This window comes from Phodopus roborovskii, unplaced genomic scaffold (genome assembly GCF_943737965.1).
Source record: "Phodopus roborovskii unplaced genomic scaffold, PHOROB, whole genome shotgun sequence".
NCBI classification, from domain to species: Eukaryota; Metazoa; Chordata; class Mammalia; order Rodentia; family Cricetidae; genus Phodopus; species Phodopus roborovskii.
Genome location: NW_026126408.1, coordinates 14,252,315 through 14,270,421, shown reverse-complemented (window position 1 = coordinate 14,270,421; position 18,107 = coordinate 14,252,315). Strand labels below are relative to the sequence as shown.

The window sequence follows — 18,107 nt, the reverse complement described above, 5'->3', positions numbered from 1 at the left end:
TCCACTTAGTGGCCCTAAGGCCACCAGGCCACATTATCCTCAGACTACTTGAAAGCCACAGAACTGTGTGTATCATTAAAAAAAAGAAAAAGAAAAAAGAAGTGTTATTAACATTTGACATCCTTCATTTCAGCCTTTTTTTTTAACCTACTGTGTAGCTCTCAGAAATCTGACTGCCTCCACCTCACTCTTCCTGTGCATTTTTATATTTGTGATATTATACATTTGAATTTGCTTCCTATTTAACCAAATCAGAGCATGAACATTTGCATATGGTGTCACATTTGAGCCATAGGCTGCCCTGAAGTACACACACCTCCTCCTATCTTTTTCCTGGATGACCACACCCAGTTTTGGCCACATAGAGCTGTTGTGTATCTTACATTACTGAACTGTGATGAGTGTCCCCAAATGACCATCAACACCATGTACACATTGCCATGTTTTTCATATTTTCCTTTAAACACTCTTCTATAGGGTTAGGGAGATGGCTTTGCCAGTAAAGTAGTTGCCACAAAAACTTGTAGACCTGAGTTCTATGCCCAGAACACACACACACATACAAACACACACACACACACACACACATACACACACGCATTGGGGATGGCAGTGTGCACTTAGAATCCCAACACCCAACACTGGGAAGGTAGAAACAGGTGGGCCCTTGGGGGCTTGCTATGCAGCTATTCCCAGTCACAGTGAAAGATCCTGTCTCAAAAAAAACAAGATAGACAGCTTCCAAAGGTGTCCCTGTCACCCACATACACACACACACACATACACACACACTCATACTATAAATGGGTTATATTCCTTTCAAATGATTTAAATTTTTCCATTTCCCAATAATTAACAAGTATGTTTTTTTGTTTTTTTTTTTTTTGTTTGTTTTTGTTTTTGTTTTTTTTTTGTTTTGTTTTGTTTTTTGTTTTTGGAAACAGGGTTTCTCTGTGTAGCCCTAGCTATCCTAGAACTCACTCTGTAGTTATTGATGAGATTAACTACATGGGCCACCACTGCCCAGCACAAGCATGACTTTTACAGAAAAGAATGAGTTTTTTTTTATGTCTAAGTAACTAGAAGATATAAAGTAACATTGAAAACTGCTTACTGTTTACTTGTTTTCTCTTTGAACTTTTTAGATAGGGGCTCATGTATAGCTCAGATTGGCCCTAACTCGTGTTAATCCTCCTGCCTCAGCCTTCCAAAATGCTGACATTACAGATATGACCATCAATGTCTGTCCTAAATAGAACTAAATGAAAGAGCCCACATCAAAACTGGATTCATTTGTGGATTTTCACTGGGTAAACTTGGACACATATAGACCTTTTTGAGCATTTGGTACATTGGTGAGGCATCTTGATGCAGAGTCTAAGCCCCTTGACAATAGAACATCAGTCATACTGATTTAGAGACCTTTAAAATCAGAGAGTAAACAACAAAACTAGATCCAAGGCCACCCCCACCCCAAGCTTATCAGGCCTCTCCAGCACTAGCTAGAGGCTGAACTAAATTGAGAGCTCCTCTTGGCTGTGAGAAGCTGGAACATCAAGGTCATCTGGGGAAGGCAGAGCTGTCTGCAGCTTGGCATTTTCATCAGGCAAATATCTTCTCCAACTAACCCAACAGTAACAGAGCCCAACAGGGCCAACCAGTTTGCTCCAGCATTTCCTTAATCCTCAAAAAAAAAAAAAAAAAAAAAAAACCTCAAATCAGGTTTGTGTCTAGTGGGGAAAAACAGCACTGAGCTTCAAGCTCAGAGAAATCCCAAAGCAGGAAATGAATGGGTGATGAATAACAGAGGCCAGGAAGCAAAATGGCCAGTCTCCTTCCTGTGCACCCAAAGGGGACAGCTGCAGAAACCAGCACCTGTTTTGTCAACTGACACAGCATCCAAGCCACCAACCCTCAGGAAAACCAAGGAGGAAGACATGACTGTGGCTGATGAGACCATGCTATCAATGAATTTCTCAATCAAGTGCCATCTTCCATGTCATCCTAGGAAAGCCAGCCTCCCCATTTAGTTGTGCCATCTGACTTCATGCCAGAGGACAGCAGCCTCTCTTGGCATTGTTCTTGATCCTCCTGCCCTGCAATTAGCAGGAAACAGGCTGGAGCCTGCTGTGTGTGCTGTTGCTCTGTCCCCACATTTAAACACTGCCCAGTATTTGGCAGCCAGGGGCCATGAAGAAGGAGGCTGTGGAGAAAGCACCTCTATAAGAGAAATCCAAAGGACCGCTAGAAGTACCAGGCTTAGCTGGGTAGTTTGGGAAGACTGAATTCATTTTCTGCAGCTACCACCCAAAGCTCTGGGCAGTGGGACAACATGATTCTGCCTTTGATACTCACTGGGGGAGATTAAATTCTCCATGTCACTAACCTAAATCCTTCAGCTTACCACTTCATAGTCAAAAACGCCTTCAGAATGAGTGTTGTTGATGGGACTGAGAAGGTATGTGGCACAGCAAAGCCAACTGGCCCAGACAACTCATCCCACGCCTGCTCAAACACCACCATACCCAGAGCCAAGCTAGCACACTACATCAAGTAGGCTCCACCGGAGCTTTTACCAGGGATGTATTGGGTTCCCTTGGACCTTTAAGCCAACACCACTCTGTGTCAAACCCCAGTACTGATCTAAGAAGTCAGAAGACAGCCTCCTCACACACAGGCAGCATTCTCCCTGCACCAAGGACTGTTTTCAGCTGTATCAGAGAGGACTTAGCCCCAACAGAGAGAACCACACGGCTGAAACCCTGCTTGCAGCAAGCTGGTCCCCAAAGGTTTCTGTGTTAGGAGTTTGTTCCCCAGTGTGAAAATGTTGGAAAGTGATGAGACTTTCAGGAAGTAGAATTCAGCAGAAAGTACTGAGGTCATTAGGAGCATTGCCCTTGGAAGGCATTAATAAGGCCTTGAGAAATGAATCAGTTCCCACATATGTTCTTTAAAAATCAAACAAACAAATAAAACTCTCTCTCACGTGCACATGCCCGTGTGTGTGTGTGTGTATGTGTGTGTGTGTGTGTGTGTGTGTGTGTAGGTCAGAGGCGACCTCAGGTATTGGCCTTTGCCCTACACTTTGTTTCAGATGTTTGTTTACTTGCTGCATTCACCATCTGTAACTGAGCTTCCCATGATTCTCCCATCTCTGCCTCTGGTTTCCCCACATGCACTGGGATTACAGAGGTGCTTATGCTTCTATGTCCCAATTAAGGGGGTTCTGGGATCTGAAATTGTGGACTCAGGAAGAAAACTATTTACTGAGCACAGCCACCTTCTTTCCTGGTGTCTGTCTTCCTGTATCACCATGTAATCTCTTCCACAGGAACTCCCACCAATGTGTCACCATCCACCACTGTGTGACCGTCCACCACTGTGTCACCATCCAACACTGTGACACCATCCACCACTGTGACACCATCCACCACTGTGTCACCATCCACCACTGTGTCACCATCCACCACTGTGACACCATCCACCACTGTGTCACCATCCACCACTGTGACACCATCCACCACTGTGTCACCATCCACCACTGTGTCACCGTCCACCACTGTGACACCGTCCACCACTGTGTCACCGTCCACCACTGTGTCACCGTCCACCACTGTGTCACCGTCCACCACTGTGACACCGTCCACCACTGTGACACCATCACCATCCACCACTGTGACACCGTCTACCACTGTGATGCCATTCACTGTGAGGTCTTCATCAAAGCTGATCAGAAACCAGTACCATGCTCTTGGACTTCCAGAACCATGAATTAAATTTCTTTTTTATATAAACTTCCTGACCTTGGAGATTTTTGTTGTAGCAGCAGAGAGCCCACTAACACTCAGGCCACTCCCAGGCCTACTTATCCTAGGTAGGTACAGCAGACCCTTGGGTAAAGAGTATCTGAGTCATAAATATGGGAGACACTAAATTCTGTTGTCCAAAGTGCCAGGCTCTCCCTTGCTAGGGAAGGTTGGCCTGGTGGCAAAGAGCAGGCAGAAGACCTAGAGAGGAAGAGTTAAAAGAGTTCACTCCCTAGACATGCCTCCTTCAATACCTAAAGTCCATTCCACTTTGTGTAGGTTTTCCCAATAAATCCAGGGCCTGGGGTGATTTACCAAGAGCCTTGATTATTGGCAACAGCAATCTCACTCACCCAGAGCAGCTCAGGGAACAAGCTGTAATTTAGGGCTCGATTTGTATTGTTTGTTCCACAGCAACAAACTCAGCAAATCATAAATTTCCTCCAAGATGAAATGTGGAAATTGACAATATTTATGAACTCAGGAGGCAGAGAAGGGCTTGACCAAGCCTTTGATTTGTAACTGAAACTCCTCCTGGTGGTTCTAGCCAAGGACACAACTTACTATCCCAAGCCCAGGAATTGGGCTCTGGCCAAGGCATGGGGAGGGAGGAAGAGTGAGTTTGCCAGGGACATCTCATCCAAGGTGTTCTTTGAATGCCAGAGGCCAGGTGCCACCTTGTATATTAGATATACAGCAAAGGAAGTCTTCAGATACAAGTTCCTTCACACTAGCCCAGACATAAGCCTACCTCTTTCTCAGCACACCTTAAGTTTTAAACTCACAGCTCCCTTTAGGGATATACTCAATATCACCTTCTAGCCAGGAAAGGAAAAGCAGATGCACCAGAAAGTCCACCTGACATTGAGGAACTGAGTTGTGAGGCTGCAGCGTGCATAGGATCTGACATGCATTTGACTCTTATGTCACCTGCCCGCTGTGCCCTCCTTTCTTTCTCCATTCCTCGTTCCTGTCTTACAGCCCATCACCCACCCCTGACACAGCCGGGCCTTGCCAAGCACCCCTCACTCTCCCCTGTGGTGTTCTGTGTGGCTCTGAGAAGGCATTTTCCTCATGGGCTAGACCAAGTCCTCTCTCATCATCTCCATTCCTGACCATGCGGTGCCTAGTAGACTGTGATGGTTTGAATAAGAATGGCTCCATAGGCTTAGAAATGCCAATGTTTGATCATTAGGAAGTGGTGCTACTTGAGAGGGATTACAGGTGTGGCCTTTTGGGGTAGGAAGTATGTGACTGGGGTGGGCTTTGGAGTTTCAAAAGTTCAAGCCAGTCCCAGTCTCTCTCTTCCTGCTGCCTGAGGACCCAGATGTAGAACTCTCAGCTACCTCTCCAGCACCATGTCTGCCTGTGTGCCACCATGCTCCCACCAAGTTGAAAATGGACTAAATCTCAGAAACTGTAAGCCAGCCCCAACTAAATACCTTGTTTTATAAGAATTGCTATGGTCATGGTGTCTCTTCACAGCAATAAAATGATGACTAAAACATAGACAGAAAATGGAAAAGCATCTATACAGGAACTTGGAGGTCCCACGTTGTCAGCACAAGCTCCATACAGCCTCAAACAAACCAACCAGAGTTGTCTGCAACGCAGCTGATCCCCACACAAGAAGATGGGTGTGGTGTCTCAGGTCCGGTGCCTCCCACAGCCCCACAGGGGACAACAGTGGGATGCTCACCCAGGCTGTCCATCATGGCATCTAGCACAGCAGAGGCAGCAGTGGAGATCCCAGAGTTCTTAGAGTTGAGGTTGTCTGCAACTGCGATGATGATGGAGAGCAGCATGGGATATATACTCTCTTTCAGGATGGGAAGCATCTGTGCAAGGGACTCCAGTGCCCACTGGCTCACTTTCTTGTTGGAATCCTGAAGCCTTGGGGTAAAGGCATCAAAGACCTATTGAAGGAACAAAAACCAAGAGTATGTGGGAAGTCAAGCTCAGCAGGCGTTGGCTGGGACTCCTGCATCTCTGAAAGCAGTCCTCACACTTGTACTATCACATTCCCAATGAAGGAGAGTTCATCTCCTCAAGAGGGAACAGGCAAAAAAAAAAAAGGGACAAACATGTACTGAGCATTCTTCATCTGTCAATCATCCAGAGCATTGGGGTAGGCCCTCTCTTTACCATCCCACACTGAAGACCAAAGCTGTGTTGCTGCTAAACTCTACTTTCCCATTAACAGTGAAAGCTCACAGAGGTTAATGAGTCTCTTTGCATCACACTGTTAAGAGGGAATCTGACTCAGCCTGGGTGGAAACCTGCCTATCAACATCACTCCAAGTGTGTTCCATCTATCTATCATTTTCGACCCAGCTACTGCCCAACCACAGGCTCTGATATCAAATATTATGCAAATAGCTAATTGAATGTGACCCACGATCTTGACCACAGAGCCCTCTCTGGTAGAGGTATGGAAGCCAAGCAGAAAATCTCTGAGCATTCTAATGATATGCTCAACCCCACAGCCACATCCAACTAGTCATTTCACTCTATAAAGACCACATGAAAAGTGAATGCTTAGCAGGCTCCCCTCCAAACCAATTCAGAGCTCTCCAGATTGAACCCACAGGGAGGAATCAGGGAGGACAGGGGTGGGTACTCACCTGGACGAGGTTGGCAGCGACAAGCTCTGGCTTGGTCTTGCAGTATTCAAGGAGCTTCCCAACACCTTCCATCCGAGCTGGGAACTCCTTGGCCTCCAGCAGCCTGGTCAGCTCCCGTAGCTGCTCTGCCATCTCCACACCACCCCGCATGGAGGTGCGTAACCCCATCAGCCGTGGGCCATTGGAGCCAAGCCTAGGCGGAATCAGGGACTGACCCCTGGGGAAGAGCCCAGGGATGAAAACAGCTCTCATCCCATGCCACATCCCACTTCTAGGCAAGGCAGAAACAGTGGTGTCTCCTACAGCTTCATTCAAACCCTGCCTGTCCTCTAAATGCTGCTTGGAGACACTGCACTTGGAAACTCTGGGCATCTTTTCTTCTCAAAGAACAACAAGGCCCTTCCTTCCTTCCTGATTTTTACCCTCTCCTTTCTGAGGACATGTAAAGAATTGGGGGTAGGGAAGATAAGTGATAGTGTACCATGGAAGGTATGAGTGTTGGGGAGAAAGGGTCCTGAGAATGGTACCCTGGGTCTCAAGTATGCTAGGCAAGTATTCTACCACAGAGAAGGACAGCCTGGCCGCCAGCCCAGCTGCAGTATGTTTAACCTAAGAACAAGGGAAGATTCAGTATTCTGGAGGCCATCACATTTTACATCCGCTTGGTTCCCATGTCATGCCCCTTGTTAGCTAGGTTCTCACACTCCTCCAGGAAGCGATAGTATTTGGATCAAATGTCCATCAGAGCCTAGACTGTTCAGCCAATATAAGAGAGGCTCCACATAAGATTCCTGCCTCCCATGCTTAGTTCGAAGCCAGGATCTCTGAGCTCTGCCCTATACCCAGGTCCCACCCAACAGGTTCCAATACCATCCATTCTATCATTTGTTCCTGCATCTCACATTCTTGCCTATTGAAAACCAAGAGCTGTGTTTGGGTCCTGAGAACAAAGAGATGAGATACACAGTCTGTGCTATAAGCATCTCACAAACAAATGGGAGACAGAGGTACAAAAAACAGGGACAGCTGTCTATTCTGGAGATATGGGGTCACAGTGTCAGAATGTCTGGAAGAAGGTAACAGGCAAGCTGCATTTTGTAGAATCAACAAGCAAGTTCTAGGTGCTCAAGATAAGCAAAGACAGAGAAAGAAAGCATGAGGATGGCAAGGCTGGGGACTGGTCCAGTCTAGGGAGGGAGAGTAGGAGAATGTAGGACATCACTGAAGAGCTGGGAAGGACCTTTCCTGCATCCCGCTATGGTCCTGGCAGAAGGTTCACGTTTCAAGCAGAAGATTCCTGCTTCATCTTTAACTGTTCCCTGTATACACCCTCCAGCTCTCAAGCCAAGTCTTCTTATCAGCCTGTGTCCAGCTCTATCTAGGAAATGGTCCCAGGCTGATCAACCTAGTAGCTAAAAGACATGTTGATCTAAGTGAACAAAAAGGTGCTTACAGGGAGAGCCTAGTCAATGCAGAACTACATTCCCTTGGCCAAAACTACCCAACTCAACATCTCTGGTAGATGCCACCAAGTTAGGATTGGGTCTGCCTAAGATGTGGGAAAGGAAATGTACCTGACAAATCCATAGTCACAGATGTCCATCAGACATAGCCCAGTCCACAATCAACTGCATAGGCAAGAAAAACCATTGGCAGCTCTGGTCAAGGGGCCCAAGAGATACAAGGACAGCCATACCTCTCTTGACTGGGCAATCCGTTCTCACACACTACCAAACTTTTCGACACCTTTCGGCCTTTGGCAGACAGAAGTTCATGATTGTCTTGTATTCCCTTAAGAAACAGACACAGAATATAAGCCAAAGGGGGTGGCTTGGCATCCCAGTATAAAGCGTAACAAGGTGGATAATCTTTCCACTTGGAAGTACCGCCAAGCTCTGGGGGTAGCTGGGAAGAGAGTAAGACCTCCACTCAAGACAAGAAGAAATGGGGGCCCAGGGGTCCTGAGTTGCATAGGGGCAGGCCCAAGCATAGGCACTGGATAGGCACCCTGGCCCTGAGTCATGATGAAATGGAAGTTCCTGGGATCCCAATTCATTCCCCTGACCTACATGAGGGCTGTGGGCCACTTGAGTTCCACCAGCTCACCCGTTGTCTGATGGCTGCCATGACTTTCCGAAGGTCATGAGATGGTAGGGACTGCTTCAGAAATGCATCAAACTTTGCATTTGCCATCAAAATATTCACCATCTTCCGGCCATAAAACCTGCCACCAGGGAAAGAACAAATGAGAAAACAGCCATGGAGAGGCCCAGTAAATTCACTCTGCAGCTTTATACAACTTTCCCAATTATAACAGGAGAGGTTTGCACACTTCTAATTAGGAAAGCAATCCCTACCCAGTTAAAAATTAGATTCATAAAAGAATAAACATCATCCATAATGCCATTACATTACCAAGAGGAAATCACTATTAAATTTTTATATATTTTCTTGGTCTTTTTTTCTGTGCATTTACATTTTAGTAGATAGCAGAATACATGGGCAATTCATTTACAAGCCTTTTTGCTTTCTTATTAATCATCTTCCAAGACTATGTAATATTTTTCACATGTACCTTTTTTTCAAGATTTTCTAAAATGTGCATATATATGTATGTGTCTAGGTGTATGCATGTACAGGTACAGTCCAAAAGAGGATGTCAGAGCCCCTGGAATTACGGCTGGTTAAAAGCTGTGCAATGTAGATACAGGGAATCAAATCTAGGTTCTCTGGAAGACCTCTCAGATGTACCTGTTCACAATCTATCCCTGTCCACAGTCTACCCCTGTCCACAACCTACCCCAGAGCCACAAGCAGAACAATATTGGTAGCTCTGGCTACCAACATAAGAGCAGCCATACCCTTCCTCACTGGGAAAGTACTCTTAACCACTAAGCCATCTCTCCAGCCACATATTATCTTTTTAGCTATCTATTATAACTATTTATCCAATCTCCTTATAGCTATATATCCAATAGTAGAATATTTAATATCTTGCTGCATGGCTATCAGAAGTGTTGGTAAGTTTTATTCCCTGCTGGCTGGGTAAGAGAATCGAAAGGAGTTTGGATTTGGGACTCAATGAATGAGTGGGAGTTCACTCGTAGGACAGGACTAGGAGGAAAGGGGAGGGCATTCTAGCGTCTACAATGTGATCTGTTATAACAGCCAGATATGGTGGGAGGATATGAGGCTGAAAGGAGCCAGAGAAGGGGGCAAACTGTGTTTAGGGCAATGTGAAGGGACTGGGCTTTGGTTTAGAGGCCACAGGAAACTGGGGAATGTCCAACTAGTCATGTTAGTCAAAATATCTCCAGGAAATAAAGATGCCTCATTGCCTATAACTCCAACTCCAGGGGATTTAACATTCTTCTTGACCTCCACCACCCCATCACACACACACACACACACACACACACACACACACACACACACACACACACACTGAATTTGTTTAACTCTGGCAAGGAGTGGCAAGGGGGCAAGTTTAGGAGCTCGGAGACCTGTTAAGGGCCACATCATAGATCAGGCAAGAGATGAAGTTCTGCAATGAGCAACAAAATGAGAATGAGAGATAAGGGCAGTCAGGTTCAAGACCTGATAAAGGGTTGAAATTGCAATGTTACAAAGCTGTCTGGAGATGGAATCATCTAGAATGATCATATCTGACCCAGCCTGAGCCCCTGTTGTTTATAAAATGCATCACTACTTTATTTTCCACTAAGGAAAACAGAGACAAGAAAATGCTAGCAGTTTCCACTGTGTTCATTGCTATTGCCCCGTATGTGCAGGCTACCAGAGGAACAAAGGTTACATTATTGTGGTCTTTCCCTCCCTCTGGGTGGCGTTCCTTGCCTTGCTAGAAAATGTGGGATCATTCCTTCAGCATGAAGTCTTGCTTAATGATGCCTCATTGCTTCCCTGATTCTCTATGTAGCTTTTCACTACTGTAACTGTGGTTTCGGTGCCAAGAGACAGTGTGGGAATTAACTCAACATTCTCTGAACAGTATCCAAAGGGACTTCTGGAAATAAATCCCACAGTCAACAAGCAAGGAAAAGTTCCTAGCATCATCTCTACAGTACAAACTTTAATTCCAAAGTTCACACGATGAGCAACTGCCACCACCAAATTTGCAAATGTGCAGATAGAAAACAACACCCATGCCATGGTCACTGGTTGAACAACAGCAACTTCAAGAAGCCTCCGACTAGAACATGTATGGATGGCAATGTCAAAGATGCTATGATGTGGAGGACAATGTGTCAGGGAGGGTTCAGTAGAGAGTGAGAAGGTGTCTTGGTGAGTAATGGTGACTTTGAACAACCGAGGGAGTACAACCCAAGGCACAGGCTTAGGGAAAAGCAAAAAGTTCTTTTAAGGGCACTTTACACTGAAGATGGGAGTGGGCCATGCAGGGATGGGTACCCCGGTAGTATTAGAAGAATCTGGTGCCGGTAGTAGGAGAAGGGAGGATGTGATGGTTAGCTTTTAACTGGCAATTTGACATAGAGTCACCAGGAAAGGGAGTCTCAATGAGGAATGGTCTGGAAGAGGTTGGCCTGTGGGTGCACCTGTGAGGGCTATTCTTAATTGAGTTCACTGAGATGGGAAGACACATCTACAGTGGCCTTGGATTGACTAAAAGGAGATAGCTGGCTGAGCACATGCAGGCATACACTGCTTTGTGTTCTTGACCATGGGTGTAACAAATGTTCCCACTGCCTTGGCTGCCCCAGTGATATGAACTGTCACCTAGAATTTCAAGCCAAAAAAAACTAACAATAAAAATGAAACCCTTTTCTCCTTTGAGTTGGTTGTGTTGAGTATTTTATCACAGCAATGGGAAATAAAATTAAGACAGAGGACTAAGATCATTTCAAAGCTACCTCCAGATGCCAGGCAGAACTGGCCCTAAGAGGCAAGGAGAATCAGGAAGTCCAATGCCTCCAGAAACCAGAATACCATAAAGGACAACAAAATATGATCAGAGCCATCCAGTGAGGGATTAAATCTAGGGAGGTATTAGGTCTTGATTTCAACCCTCTCAACAACTACAGAGAACTCCAAGCCTTCTACTGCAATATTCGCCATTTCAATGAATGTCGCCCCCATTGGTCTCTCTGCTAAATCCTGGGGACATGCAGCTATGGGGCCAGGACCTGGCCAGTGGCTTGTTACCTTGGCCACACCCAGTCCAGAGCCCTGCCCTACCTGGTGTCCTGGTTAGAGTCCTGGGCCAGCCTCACCAGGTTGTGCACCAGCATGTCTGTGTTGTCTCTAGACCCTGAAAGCAGCTTCTCCGCGCCGATGTGCTCCAGGACAGTGGAGAGATGCTTGGCAGTACATTTCCGGACTAAAGGGTTCCGATGGCTAAAAGGAAACACAGTCATGGCCATGGCAAAGAGCTCAGTCATGGAGTGGGGGTATGAAAGCTGCAGACTAACACACATGCAGATCTGTAATTGCAGTCTTTAAACCCATGTTCACGGCAGTCATGACTTTAAACCTATCTTGTGTGACTGGGGGAACAGGGGTGGTCTTTGGGTAGTCAGTTCCCAGTGACAGATCTAAAGTTGACCACAGGATCAATGGGAGTGGGAAGAGCAGCTGTATGAAAACACATGATAGCCACATCATTTTCAGAGCATTCGTGAGCCCAAGGATTCCTTCTACCCCCTCCCCCCACGTGAGTGTCGCCATCTTCCTTACACCTAGGAAAACCCTTCCCAATCAATCTCTTCCTTCCCTAGCCCCACAGGTAGAACTAGATGCTCCCTCTGAGTTGGCACCTGCTTGGTCCCTGCTAAGTATAATTGCACTCTTGTATCCCCTGCCCACCAAATCAGGCTGCCAGCTCTCTGGAATTGGGTACCATGCTACCTTCTCAGTTGCATCTCTCAGACTCCTGCTGATGCTAAGCACTTGCATGGTGCTTAGTGACAATAGGCTGTTGCAGAATATTATTTTAAGGTGTGTTGCATTTGTTTATGCTGTGCAACATTTGTTTTAATGATACAAAGATATGTCACACTCTTTTATGTTGCATTTGGTTAACTCCATGAAGCTTTGTTACTTTGCCTGTCTAAAACACCTGATCATTCTAATAAAGAGCTGAACAACCAATAGCCACATAGGAGAAAGGATGAGTGGGGCTGACAGTCAAAGAGAATAGAGGAGAAATCTGGCAGAAGAGAGATTAAGGAGTGAGAAAAAAGGGATCATCCACACAGCCACACAGCCAGCCACGGAATAAGAATGGAAGTAAGATTACAGAAGAAAGAAAAGGAAAAAGTCCAGAGGCAAAAGGTAGATGGGGTATTTTAAATTAAGAAAAGCTAGCTAGAAACAAGCCAAGCTAAGGCTGGGCATTTATAAGTAAGAATAAGCCTCTGTGTGTGATTTAATTGGGAGCTGGGTAACGGGTCCCCCAAAGAGCCTAAAGAACAAAGAATAAAAACATCCAATAGCAGTGGGGCACATTTTGGTCCCTTAACAAGTGGAACCTGATCTCTGATGAGAGAAACCCATCAAAGTGTTGCCTCTTTCAAATAAGGCTTGTGTGTCCACAGACTTAAACATAACACAGTGCCCCACTGCTGAGGACATAAAGGGGAATATCAAAGCTCCCCCTACTCAAGTGTGACCCACAAGTCTATACATTGGTGTCATATCAGCAAGGTCCCCTGGTGACTCAAACATATAAACCCTGTTCTGGGCATCTTAAGAACAGTCTACCCTGATCCTTGTTGACAGGGATCAATGGTTACAACCCCTACGCCAGGCATCATGTCAGGCACCATGCCAGGCTCATCTTATCCATTATCTCCCAGCAACCACAAGTTGCTGCTGTCATCATACTGCAGGCAAGGAAACTGAGGCAAAGAGAAAAATCTAGAAAAGGCACCATTTCCCCCAAGTTCATCCAGCCACCTCCACTGTTCAGTAATGCTAGGGAAAGCAGGCACTGTCCTGGATGCTGTATTCATTAGCTCCTCACAACCACTTCAGGGGAGAGACACCACTGCTATCTCCATCAGCTGAGGAAGCAAAGGCTTAGAGAGGTGATATGGCAATGTAAGGTGTGAGTCCAGGTCATTTGGCCCAGGAGCAGCCTATGCTTTGCAACAGTCACTGATACAATAGGCAGAGTGTGCTGGCAGGTGCAGCCTGCTCTGGGTAGGCTGAGAAGCCTGTGCCTCCGTGATGATTAACTTACGGGAGCAAAAAGGTATTTTGCCCTATGGGAGGAAGGACTTGGGAAAGGTCTTTGGTTTTGCTATTGATTTAGTTTTGACTTAGGGGGAAGTAAATCTGGCTCTAACTATATCCCATTGCCTCCCTTCTGAGAGAGGCCAGTTTTGTCCCTGGCTCTCCTTGCTTGTCCATGTTTCAGCAGAAAAAAACATTGCTCCCCTGAGAGGTAGGAGCCCCCAGGGAAGAGCTGAGTCTGCTTCTACAACCCTGTCTCCCAAGTGTTGCCATGACCACCAAGCAGAACAATATCACCCTATCCTTCCACCCTCACTTGCCCCATTCTCCTTAGCCTCTCCTAGGAAAGGTAGCAGGAGCCCACAGGATACAGGGTTTTGCTCCCTCTGCTAAATGCGTGAGATGCTTTCTCTGAAGCCTTATGTGGATACCATAGCATATTGACACCCCCCTCAACCCTAGAGAGCCTCTATACAGCCCTGGTTTCTGCTTCCTCCCTCCCTGTCCCTTTCTCCCATCCTTCTCTGCCAGGCCTCTCTCTCTCTCTCTCTCTCTCTCTCACACACACACACACACACACACACCACATACTAGACACCCGCAGATGTGAGAGCCACCAGTGCACGGGCAGGGGTCACATTCTCCACCATGGCACACAGAGCACGGTTGGCTGCCTGCTGGATGAACTCGCTGGTGTTTCCCATCTTCTGCAAAAGGCATCGGGCAATCTCCTCAGCCTCCTGGTCCATGCTCTTCTTCAAAGACCGGAAGAGGTCTCCCAGGGTGCTGATGGCCAGGCGGGATACCTTGGAGCGGAGGTTGGTGACCTTGGAGAGAGAGGAGAAGGGGCCTCCAGCACAGCTGTACCTTCCCAAGGCTCTGAACACACTGTGTGGCTTCCTCTGCCGCCTCCTCCCTTGTGCCTAGGCCCTCATCCTTTGCCACACTAGAAATGAAAACCTTTCAGTGTCTTTGGGCAGAACAGCCTCATTTTGTTATTATCATACCCCACTTTGTTATCATCACAGCTATTAATTCCATCTTCAGCATTATCTGAAATTTGTGCATTTGCTTTAAATTTGAAACTTTCCCTCCAGGTCCATGTTATGAACACTTGTTCCCCAGTTGTCGGTGCTAGTTTAAGAAGGAGATGAAGCCTAACCAATGAAAGCAGGTCACTAGGGGCAGGCCTTTGCTCCAGCCCCACCCCTGTTCCTCTGAGCTCTCTGTTAGCTACCTCTGCCATAGAAGCATTACCACCTGCCATGATAGGCTGAAGCCACGAGCCAAAATCTTTCCTCCCTTAGGTTGCTTCTCTCAAGTATTTTGTCGCAACACCAAGAAAAGAAGGGATACAGCACATTTATAGAAATGTCTCTCTTTGTTCTTCATACCACACTCTGCAGAGGAAGAAACTAGCCCTCGGTCACTCCACAATGGCCTCTGCAGTCATAACCTCCCCACCCTTGCTAGAGCAGTCTGTTCCCAAGGGTGTAGACTGGCCTCTACAAGGGTCAAGCTCATGTTACAGGCTCGCAGGGCAGGACCCAGGCTGAGATGCAAGCCTTGGGAAATGCTATAATAGCCCTGAGGCTGAGGATCAACCCAGAGTGCCCCTGCCCTCTTTAGACACTGGAACTACAGAAGTCAGTGGAGTGACAAATGGGCACGCACCTCTCCAAATGCTTCAAGTCCCAAAGATTACAGGCGATAAAGAAAGCCTGGGTCTCAGGGCTGGTATCTGAGGGATGGGTGGGGACCCCCTACCTCAGTGGCGCGTGGCTGATGAATAAGCATGAATAAGCTATGCTCCAGAGAGACATAGTCTCTCATGGCCTGAAGTGTGACTCACCTGAAGAGCTGTGATAGGAAAGGGGTATGATTAGGGGAAGAGGCAAAATACAGAAGCTGTAGAGAGGCCTTACCTCCGCAGTCACTGCCAAGGACACATCATGCAGCCGGGTACCGAGGACCTCCGAGTGACAAGCTGCCAGGCGCTGGATGCTCGCCAGGCCCTTCTCCTTCATTTGCCTGAGAAGCAAGGCCAGGCCTGTCACAGGGGGGACGGGGGAGGAGTCCTGTTTCTCTGCAGACAACCCCAGCAGAATGTGATTGGATGGCCTCAGAAGCAAGGTTTGTTCTATGGATAACAACACCCAGGCTTGGGGTCCTTATAGGCCAATACAAGCTGGTTTATGGGCTCTTGGCTGGCCACCCAGGACCTGTTTGGATCTTCCACACACGACAGACAATGCCAAGAAGTTGCTTGAAGTGAGGCCTGAAGGTTTCTGCAAGTGTTCTGGGCCACTGTTTCACTGGTGACTAAGATCATTTGCATAGTGGGAGGACAACTCATAATTAAACTTGATTTAGATTGGGATATATCTTTGTTAGTCAAATGCTTCCCTAGCATGCACAAGGCCCAGCACCACACAGACTGCACATGGTAGCACACGCCTGTCATCCTGCCTGTACTCAGGAGGCAGAGGCAGAAGAGTCAGAAGTTCAAGGTTATTCCCAGTAAGTTCAAGGATAGTCTAGGACATGACACCCTGTTATAAAACACATAAAATAATAAACTTGATGTAGAGGAATAAAGCTGTGACTTTTCTCAGTCTCTTTGTTCTGTAGTCAAATTCCTTCTGATCATGCCTGGCTCTAACATGTCACAGAACAATACAAGGTGCCACTTGGAAGAACCCAGGGCATTTACAAGAAGTTAGAGATACCACACATATGAACCTACATTTGTGCTTGTACACCCTGCACATCTGCAAACACACACACACACACACACACACACACACACACACACACACACACTTTTCCCATAGCAGCAGACCCTAGGGGCAAGGGACGAAGGATGTTGGGTGGCTGGATCTCTTCCATAGCCCTCCTAAATAACCCGCCATAGGCCATACAGCAGAGGTGCCCCTCACCAGTCATTGCTGTTGAGGCACTGGAGGGCATCGGTCAGCCCCAGCTCTGGGTTCGAGAAGGGCCTCAACTCCCTGAAGGCCCGAAGATCCACCTCCTCCTCCTCTTCCTCCCATTCAGGAGAGCCCAAGGTGAGCACAGCAGGTAATGAGTTAGCTGCATGTGAGGAAGAGACAGCAAGCTTCACCCAGGATGGAGAAGTGCGTGCATGTGTGTGTGTGTATGTGTGTGCGCGCGCACACATACACACACACACACACACACACACACACACAGAACAGAACTGAAGAAATGCAGGAGAGCTGGTCTCCAGGCACATGGTTCCATGAGACAGACTGGAATCTCATGAAGTTCATTAAGGCTGTGATGACAACCAAGTTTTCCAGTCCTGAAATTCCATCATTTTTATGGTATACACACCTGTAACCCTAACACTTAGAGGCCAAGGTACAAAGATCAAGGGCCACATAGTAAAACCTGTCACAAAAGTGATATCAATAAAATGCATTTTAAAGAAGCCCCAACTTAAGGCTTTCTATTTGACACAACTAAAAAGATATGGAAAAGGGAAGTGAGTCAAAAATATTTATAATATGAAAGCTCTGCTTTAGCCGGCCATCATTCTCTGCCACACAACAGAAAAAGGAAATCTGAGTCAGAATGATTAATTTCAACCTTTACTTTAAAAAAAAAAAAAAAAAAGTGAGGCTCCTTTGAAAGTGGGACAGAGCTTCCCCAGTTCCCTGACACCTTCCCTGAAATGTCCTTGCAACATCTACAGATTCCTTGGTCCTAGCCAACCCCATCTAGCCCCAACAGTATGATATCACAGACAGGCCTCCAAGATCTTCCCAGAGGCCCTCTGAGAAGTAATTGGTTGTCAGCATCTTTGGTCCTCATATACCAATGGCTTCTCTAAGACATGTCACAGTAGGCTGGTAGACCTGCTTAACCATCTATTTGCTAGATGAGCCATTTTGGGTCCCCTAGCTTGGCCCTAGGATAATTATGGGCCCCAGACACTGCCTCTCTGAGTAAGATGAGCATGGGCAACATGACAAAGACAGGTAGCCTAGGTTTCCATGGCCATACCCCAGAGCACCTGAGATGCCCCATGTAGAGGTCAAGTCCCACCTGATGCATGTCGGGCAAAGCTGGGCTCCTGCTTGCTGACAGGGATGCTGGGCAGGGAGGCTCGGTTGGCCCGCTTCCTCAGGAGGACTCCAGTGTTATTTCTGCATGGGCTGCTCAGCCCAGTGGGCACAGACAGGGTCCCACTGCCCCGCAAAGGAAGGAGGCCTGTGGGGGAAAAAATCCTAGACTAAGGAGGTCCTCCACCTCCTTGGCATCAAGTTTCTGTGGATATGTGTGCATCAGCAGGTGACAAGGGAGTAGACATGATTCCCTGTTCTATCTCGGGATAGGGAGGGAGGATATGTGTGCCGCCCTTCCTTTGGAAGATCGAAAGTTCCAGAGTTGTCCAGGAGGCTTCTCCAGTGAAGACACCCACCCAGTGCAGCAGTGCTCC

At 47.0% G+C, this 18,107-nt stretch overlaps 1 protein-coding gene across 1 annotated transcript in view; it reads right to left on the bottom strand.

The window, feature by feature from the left end:
- The window catches only part of Togaram2 (TOG array regulator of axonemal microtubules 2), a 52,952-nt gene that overhangs the window by 9,817 nt on the left and 25,028 nt on the right, over positions 1-18,107 (bottom strand). The window contains 9 exon segments of the mRNA XM_051181833.1: positions 5,506-5,722; positions 6,431-6,623; positions 8,127-8,221; positions 8,537-8,654; positions 11,645-11,803; positions 14,234-14,469; positions 15,568-15,673; positions 16,582-16,735; positions 17,714-17,878. Coding sequence (XP_051037790.1) covers positions 5,506-5,722; positions 6,431-6,623; positions 8,127-8,221; positions 8,537-8,654; positions 11,645-11,803; positions 14,234-14,469; positions 15,568-15,673; positions 16,582-16,735; positions 17,714-17,878 — 1,443 coding nt within the window.